At 38.2% G+C, this 9,007-nt stretch overlaps 1 protein-coding gene across 1 annotated transcript; it reads left to right on the top strand.

The window, feature by feature from the left end:
• Window positions 1–6,924: 6,924 nt before the first annotated feature.
• On the top strand, window positions 6,925–8,433 carry LOC115725916 (polyol transporter 5-like). Its single transcript, XM_030655582.2, has 2 exons — window positions 6,925–7,218; window positions 7,342–8,433. The coding sequence occupies exons 1-2, from the start codon at window positions 6,925–6,927 to the stop codon at window positions 8,431–8,433; spliced, it is 1,386 nt and encodes a 461-aa protein (XP_030511442.2).
• Window positions 8,434–9,007: the final 574 nt, after the last annotated feature.

Below are 9,007 nucleotides of genomic sequence, written 5' to 3'. Positions count from 1 at the left end.
TAATTCTTTTAAAAAATCCTTTGACTCTCGTAATGATTTTCGAGAATCGAAATAAATTGATCGAGGTGCTTGAGCTCACGAGCAACACAAGCAAAGACTGGAACGTGAAGAGGACAACCCCGATGCATTTGCAACTAGACATCCGGGACAGTAAGGAGCTTGAAACTCTCGTCAATCAACCATCGTTGGAGGCAAGGCAGCATCCTTAGTCAACAAAACATCAAGAAGGAAAAGGAAAGTGGAAGAGAAAGAACAAACAAATAAAAGGAAAAGACCCCAAATATGCCTCACTGTTGATTCTTTGAGGGTACATCAATGAGAAAAAAAGCCAAGGGTAATATAGTCGATGCACTGTAAAAGGGAGTGTTTAAGCCAAACAAGGAGTGGAAAAAGTGCGACCCTAAAAATTTTATTATCTATTTGTATTATTTCAGAATTGATTGGGATATAATTTATTTCAAATGCTAAAGTGATAATACCAACATAAAATATTGCAGTCTATTCTTATACTTCCGATTAATGATGTTTTTTTTTTATTATAGAAAAATCACATTTACTTTTATTTTTTATGTTACTGATGCTTTCGCAAGGACAAGAAAAACTTGTAATGCATGATATTGATTTTTTATTTTTATACATTTATATGAAGAAAGTAAGAGAGTGAATTATGTATGGAAAATAATTTAAGCTAGTTATGCTCGATTTAATAGGAACAAGTTAATATTTAATTTTCCCTATTTAAAAAATATAGTAATAAGATTCTCAATGTAGTATCTAAGGAAATAGACTATAAAAACAGAACCCTCTCTTATATTTGTACAAGGGATTATTAGATAGTGGTTGTGTAGGCCATTGGAAGACTGATTTATTTAGTTTAAGAAGATTAGTAATTATGGTTGATGGGATTATAAAGTTAAACAATGCCTTTTATGTTGGATTTAGTAAGTAACTCCTTATAGAGCCCATAAATTATTATTGTTTTGGTAAGGTAAATATATATATATATATATATATATATATATATATATATATATTTTGGTAAGGAAGAGCCCATAAATTATTCTTCTTTTCTAATATAAAAAAGGAGTTATAAATCTAAAAATACTTTACAAAATTAGAGAAGAGATATTGGCAAAGGCATATAGCAAGAAAATCCTAAAATATAATTTCTTGGCCTTATTCCGTGTTACCGAACGAACCGAATTCCAACGCACAACAAATTGTACTACATATCGCCGAAACTTAAGTGCATTGATATGATATTTGTTGCTAATTTTTTCAGCCGACTTAAATGGTGCATTCGCTCATTTATGAAGCCATTACTCGACAAATCACCCTACATATCGCGAAAAGGCATTGAGATTTTTTTTCACCTACTTTAAATGGTGGATTTGCTCATTGCAGGAAGTAAATGACTTGTCCATATTCATAAATCGTCAAAGTTTTCACTTTAGTAGTGTGACCAACTCCACCCACTGTGAAACGCAAACAGCTCTAATCACTATATATTCTCATGGCGTTTAAGACATCCCGGCTGTTTTGCCGCTCGTTTACTAGATTTAATCTTGTTCACACTCTCGAAGTTGTACTAAGTTGGTTAAGAGACCGTATGCGCGGCAAACTGTTGGGATGTCTTGAAATACTTTTGCATCTCGGGCAGTGTATGACCTATATTATGATGGGGAAAGCTATGGGTCCTTCCATCACAACCATCTTTTACCTCTAAATCGTCAATTAAGTGTGCTGCGTAAAATAATCGACATGTTGCTGTTAGAATATAAAAATATTAAATAGAGTAGCGAATTCTTAAAGAAACATGTGAGAGAATTAAGATAAGTAACTGATACCAATTACATTTGTGTTGCCCATCCACAGTGACCACTCACGTAAGGCCACTAGAATTGCCCTTTCGCGAATTTGTCCCATTTTTAAGAATCCGGAGCTATCTTTATCAAATCAAGGCAAATACTCAAAAGGCTTTTATTTCTCCTCTCTACATTTTCTTTTACATGTTTGAGATTCTCTACGTATTATTATTATTATTATTATTATTATTATTATTATTATTATTATTATTATTATTATTATACTTTTCCACTTATCAATTATTTTCTCACACATACATTTTCGATTTGTCGAGGGTTGATATATATGATGAGTAAAATTGTAAATATGATAAAGTATTGTTATCATAGATTAGTTAAAGGACTTACTTTATATGGTTTGGATATAGACAAAAATACTTTTCAGAAAACATTAAAATGGTGAAATTGTTATATCATAATATAAAGTAAATGGAAAATATATTAACAGTTACCTAGAAGGAAGAGCACGTTAATGATCGTTTATATGTGGTTTTACTTCACACACATGATCCCACCTAAATTAATGCAATCAACATGCATAAAGTTAAAATGTATTTGCAATCCACGAAAATAATATCACAATTATCAAAGGCTTGTATCATTTGATGATTTCATGTGAATTGCTAGGAACATGTGAATTGTATGGCTAGCCCAATATTGAAAGTTTCGTAAGAACGTTAGAGCAGTCTACCATGAGATAAAGTATTTCTTTCTAATAACTAAAGCAAGGCTATTCGATCAAATGACAGACATTGTTTAGAAAAAGAAATGTTCTACTTTTTCCTAATATTAGAGGTCATTATAGGCACTTTGAAATACATAAATTTTAAGGGATAATGGTTATCTCCACCATAAGTCCTATAATTATCCAATTGGAGTATTCATTGAAACAACATATGTGATCTATGCTGAAGCTTGAATTGATCTAAGAACTTTGAAAATTAATTTTCTTGTTTATAAAATGGTGATAAACCTCTCAAGATAGAAATCCCTCTTCCATTTGTAAAAGGTATTAGTTTTTTATTATCAGATAGCGCTTGTGTGTGCAAATAAAAAATTTTGTGGCATGAAATATATTTGGGCCATTGGAAGACTAATTTAATTAGCTTAAGAAGATTAATAAATAATATTGAAGCAATTACAGAAAAAAATATGCTCGTAACATTTTACTGTGGATATATACTTTGTGCAATAAGAACAACTCATAATAGAGAAGATACGGGGGAGAGGAGTCACGTGGCTTCCAGAGCTGAGTCAAACACGCCCGTAGCTGAGCTCCCTCAGGGAGGAGTAAAAGCAGCAAAAACACTCTGTTTCCGCCTTGAGGGAGTTTATTCATCTTTTTTCTTTCTTTTAATCTTAAGTCGAAAACCACTTGGAAGAAAAATTTAATCCATAGATGTGCCACATCTTGCATCTTCTTGTGCTGGCACTTGTATGGCTTGAAATTGTTGAAAATAATTCTGCCTATTATCCGATTGTCATTTTAGTCTTTTTAAGTTGTCGAATCTGTTTTGCATGGAGAGGGGAGAGGAGGCACAACAAAGGAAAAAAAACTCTCTCTATTTCTTTCTCAATGGGGGTACAATCTCTGGTCCGATTCTATGACCTCACGCTCCACCGCGTATGCCTCTTAAAGCCATCATTCTCGACGATTGCGGGTAATGAGTGTGCGTCACTTCTGCTTCATCCATTTTACAGATTTCTGTGCCATCTTTTGCTTTGATTGACTTGGAGTTATGGAGCTCGAGGTCCAGTTTGTCGCAAAGCAGCAACCTCGCCGCAGCCGTCTATTGCATGTTTTTCATTTGCACTGCTGACTCATACCCACGAGTTTTCGTGTCCGGCTTGTCCCACCCGTCCTTCGGCATCTCGCTATTGTCTTTTCAATTGAACGGGACTTGGCACATCGATTTCTCGCTGCTGTACAAGGACCCGACCAGCAGCTATTTCCCATGCTACTGCTCCGCGGTATGGCACATGTCTGGAGGTGAACGTGGATGTATCCCAGTTAGGCGCGATTGTAATTGTCTGAGACCGCAGTGCGGTCGCATGGGAAATAGCTGTTGGTCGGGTTCTTGTACAGCAGCGAGAAATTGATGTGCCAAGTCCCGTTTAATTGAAGAGGCGATGGTGACACACAAAAGGAAGAGAGGGACATGCCGGACACGAAAACTCGCAGGTATGAGTCAGCAGTGCAAATAAAAAACATGCAATAGACGGTTTGTGATATCCCGAAATTTCGTGTCATGGAGTAGGTAGCCGTAGTTGTACTCTGCATTACGATTTAATATCGTTTAAATGCTTACTCTGTTTAAATTTAATGTTTAATTAAGCACAAAGCAGATCCTTTTTGTAGTTAATACGTGACCCGCATGACACACAAAATTGAATAAACAAACTCGCCACGTATGAAGGGGAAGAGGTCGCTTGTATGTCAATCTCATCCTTGATGAGATAGAAAAAGAAATAATTACGGCTCTGTTAGTTTAGCGAAAAATAAATAGTTTGAAAAATATTTTTTCTAAGAATCATCTCTTATATCGCCTATAAAATGAATAAACGAAAAATATATTTTTCGTTCATGAAAAATATTTTGACATAAATTGATATCTACAACTTAATTGATATGGATCGACATATATATTCATTAATGAGGTATGAAATAATCATATTGGATGAAAGCATTTTTCCTTTGTTTGTTCAATCCCAATTGGGAACGAGTTTTTGGAGTTAGCTTACTCTCGCGGGATCGCGACCCTTTGTCTTGGCCATTGTAGCACATGTGGCATGGATAGGGCATTTGCTACATGTCTCTATTCTTTGATCCAAGGGGGAATATGTTCGATGAAAACCTTTTATATATACTAATAATTTTAAGTGAGATAAGCGATCATTCTTAGCAATATTTTTCAAATCATTCATTTTTTACGAGAATAAAAAAAAATAAAACATTTTCGAGGATGCCTACGGAAAACTTTCATTCGGTCACCTTGAATTTGTGCTTTTTATTATGGGGGCAATCAACTTTTAGAGTACACGCTTAAATATGCAAAGTAAGATTTGCTATTTAATACAACACTGTTCATCGGACAGTTTTGCTATACATCGTGTACTTAATGAAGGGTACCAAATATTAAAGTTAATTTTAAGGTAATAATAATTTTATCACTCATAACTCAGCCCTAAAGTATTTAATCGAAATTCGTCGTTGACGGTACCTATCAAAGCGTCAACGACTCGGATACTTCTAGAATATATATATATATTTTTTGTGGGTTTATTGAGACGAAAATGTGGTATTATAACAATAATGATTGAGAAATCGAATTCAGATCAAGTAGTTAGGCGAACGGGTTTACATCCATGCAAAAAATAACGAAAACATGCTCTCACTCCTTTTTGAAGAACCCAAATGACTGTTTTTTTTAAATAATTTATTGAATTTTGTTGTCTAAAATAGATGAATGGTTGATGTAATGGTGGCTCAACGAGGCACGCTTAATTTGCTTTTCGGTATATGTGAACCCGACTAATTTGCTCAATACACATCCACGTCCGATTATGAAAGTCACTCTTTCTATAGTAAGTTCTCGGCAATATAAAAGAAAGTTTTTTGTCCGATTATGAAAATCAGTTATAAGCAAGAGGAGCCTGTTGTAACCTAACCAATATATATGCTTTGCGAACCCACCAATGTGTGCTGGGGAATCATCGTCCCTTCATTCTGGTGCTAATTCATCCGCGGGTATGTGCTACGTCTTGGTTATGTTTCTATGGTAAATATTTACCATCGTCCGGTATGATGATTTTTATTTCCAAAATATTTATTTCCTATAAGTGAATACGCATTTGTGTATGTAAACATTCATATGATCATATCACAATATTATCAATTTTCGCTAAAACGTGAAATGTAACTCATGAGATATTATTGAGGTGCTCGTGCCAGGCTCAAAAACCATAAAGTTAGAGTGAATTGTAGCTCTTTTGTTTTTCTTTTTTTTTTTTTGCAGATAAGAATCACCCACACCCCACCTGCGGAAGTATGCTTCCAAGATGAATTAGCAAGTGAACAGCTACGCACACAAGGGGTTGAATCACGTGTCATTGCCCCAAGGCCTGTGTCAGATATCTGATCTTCATGGACCCAAAGTAAATGATGACTAATTTTCATTGCCCCAGCCCTCGCAAGGCCAGAGTTTCTTATGGAATTTCTATGCAGGAGGAGAGCAATTGGTACGAAATTGGCAGACCTCCCCAGCATCTGAATCTCTGTGTTGTTACATTGGATCTGAAACCCAACGAAACAGTTCTCAACGCTTACCTTCAGAGCTCCCGATCAATCGCTCTCCCCTCTAGACTCGCTCTTCCCCTTCTCTCTCTCTCTCTCCCCCTCTCTGTGTCTCTCTCTCCCTCCTTCAGATCTCCCGCTCCCTCGCTATCCCCTGGAGACTCGCGCCTTCGGAATCGTTCTCCCACTCTCACGCGCCTTCGGAGCTGGGACTCGCTCCTTTCGCTATTTCTCCTTTGGACTCGCGATGCCCTCTCTCTCTCTTGGGTATCCGACGCCAATAAATAGGATCCCCCTCTCCTTTTCACATTTCACGCTAGGATTTCTCTATATCATTTTTTAGCTTTCGTATCCATAATGGCAAGGGAAGAGAGAGATACCGCTCACCTTTTGAGACAAACCGCCCAGAACGAGGTGGAGGTATTGTTTTTTAAGAAATTATATTTGACTTTCATGGATTATTTACTGACTTTGCTCGATAATTAGAATCCTCAATCGGAATCCCAAGAAAATTCGCGGCCACCGGAAGATTCGCGCCGGGAGAATTCTCGCCCGAATCTTTTCATATTTAAATGCTGCCTTGTAGCATCGATCACTACAATTTTGCTTGGTTTAGGTTAGATATTCTCCCCTTTCTTTTTATAATATAACACTCACGTGATGAACATAAAACTTTCTCATGTGGTGTTTTTTTTTTTTTTTTGACATTTGATAGAATCGGGAGTACTCACCGAGACAATCACTTCTATAAGTAGGGATCAAGAGATGCCTGAAGAGAATGTTCAGCTCATGGCCATCCTCCTCCATGCCATTGGACTATTTGCATCGTTGATGACCGGCCTGCTCTCTAATCAGTTCGGCCGCCGGCCGACAATACTTTTGGTGGGCATCCTGTTTTTTAGTGTCCCCTTCTTCATGGGCTTTGCTAGCGTCTTCTTGGTTTCGTTGGGCCGGATGGTCGCCCACGTCGGTGTTGGCTGCGCCCAATCAATCGTCCCGATCTACATGGCGGAAATTTCGCCAGCCATATCTCGTGGCTTCTTTACCTGCCTCCCCGATGTAATTAAATCAATCGCTTTCTTTTTTCTCTTTCTTTTTTTTATTTGCTAATTTTTCATATGTTGTCAAAATTTTATATTTTTCATGTTGAACGTGTATCATGCATACATTTTCGTGATTCAGGTGTTCCTCAATGTCGGCAAAGTTATTGGCTGCATCTGCAACTTCTTCATCTCCAAGACGAAATTTGACGGCTGGCGTCTGATGATGTTCGAGGGCGCAATCTCTACGGTCCTGATCACAATAGCAGTCCTAGCTATGCCGGAGTCGCCGCGATGGCTTGTCTTGAGGGGACGGTTGGATGATGCGAGTCACATCCTCATTAAGACCTACAAGTCCAAGAGGGAAGCTGATCTTCGACTGGCCGACATCAAGGAGGCGGCCGGAATATCTAGAGACTGTAACGAGGCTGTTGTCAATGTGCAAAGCCCCGAGAGGACCGTGTGGGAGGATCTTCTCAGCGACCCCTCCCAGCCCGTCCACCACATGGTGGTCCTCGCCTGCTTAATACAGGTCTTCCGACAGGCCTGTGGGATTGACATCATCCTCCTGCAAATGCCCCAAATTTCTGAGATGGTTGGAATCACTAACCCCAATATGAAGCTGTTCTTGACCGTTGGAGTGGAGCTCGTAAAGACTATATTCACCGTCGTCGCTTCTTTCCTCCTTGACAAGCTCAGGCTTGGGCGGCGACGGCTGCTTCTGATTAGCATTGCTGGGATGGCTGTCTGTCTCATACCCCTAGGAGCATGCGTCTACTACCTCGACCAAATCGACAACAAGGACACATGGGTGGGGTACTTATGCATCGGGTGGTTGTTCGGTTATGTGGCCTCGTTTGCAATTGGGTTGGGTCCGGTGACTTCTGTTTACGTATCAGAACTTTTCCCCATGAGGCTTCGCGCCCAGGGATGTGCTATGGCTCTCGGCGTCAACCAATGGACGGGTGTACTTATGGCAACGGCATCCTTATTCCTGCACAACACGATCAGCCTTGCTTGGGCCATGTTTTTCTTCGCAGCGGTGGCATGCGGTGCGTGGATAGTCTTCTACAAAATAATAAGAATGCCAGAGACGCGGGGACTGACATTGGAGGAAATGGGCAACATTTTTGGTGAGCTATACCAGCGGCGGTCTGTGGCGAGGGAGGCAGAGAGTGGAAGTTCTGCGGCGGGGCAGACGGAGATGACAAGAAGAATGGTGGGCCGTGATTGAGATAAAAGCGGTTAGGGGAAAACTTGTACTGTTGGGTTTTTTCTTTTGGTAAAAATAATGGAGTATTTCTTTTTGAAAGAAACTATGATTATTTTTTAGTCTAACGTGAATTGTTTGAAATTGTTAGTCCTATTCCGATCTTTAGGAATTAAGATTGGGTTATGAATTGCATTTATTTCCTATTTTGGAAATCTACCGTTTCGAGGCATTTTCACATAATCATATTCCCAAATATGTCAAGTTAGAACCTTTTCCTTTCATTTTTTACGGTTCTTTGTGGCGATTATAAGACTTCGGATCCTGTGATAATCTAACAGCCGGGTAACTTCATGATCTCAAAGTTAGTTAGGATCCTGTTTTCATCCATATTACGGAAACAAAAATTAATCCTTTACAATCTATCTCCGAAACAGAACAACCGCATAGAGGAGATTTTGTTATTTCACTAGTCGGGCGTAATTAGGTTTTGCATCAATACAGTGAAACCTAATAAAGGGGTCGAGGAACTAAAATTAAATATAAAATTACAGAATGATATAAAATATTTAACAAATTTTAAAAAAATGTGAGACGA

Source organism: Rhodamnia argentea, chromosome 5, assembly GCF_020921035.1.
Source record: "Rhodamnia argentea isolate NSW1041297 chromosome 5, ASM2092103v1, whole genome shotgun sequence".
In the NCBI taxonomy this organism is placed as follows: Eukaryota; Viridiplantae; Streptophyta; class Magnoliopsida; order Myrtales; family Myrtaceae; genus Rhodamnia; species Rhodamnia argentea.
Note: the sequence above shows the minus strand (reverse complement) of the source record. Positions and strands in the feature narration are given on the sequence as shown.

Excerpts from the sequence above, each read along its gene's own strand:
- LOC115725916 (XM_030655582.2), top strand. The coding sequence starts at position 6,925 with ATGCCTGAAGAGAATGTTCAGCTCATGGCCATCCTCCTCCATGCCATT. Across the intron at positions 7,219-7,341 it reads TCTTTACCTGCCTCCCCGAT|GTGTTCCTCAATGTCGGCAA; the intron begins GTAATTAAATCA and ends TTCGTGATTCAG.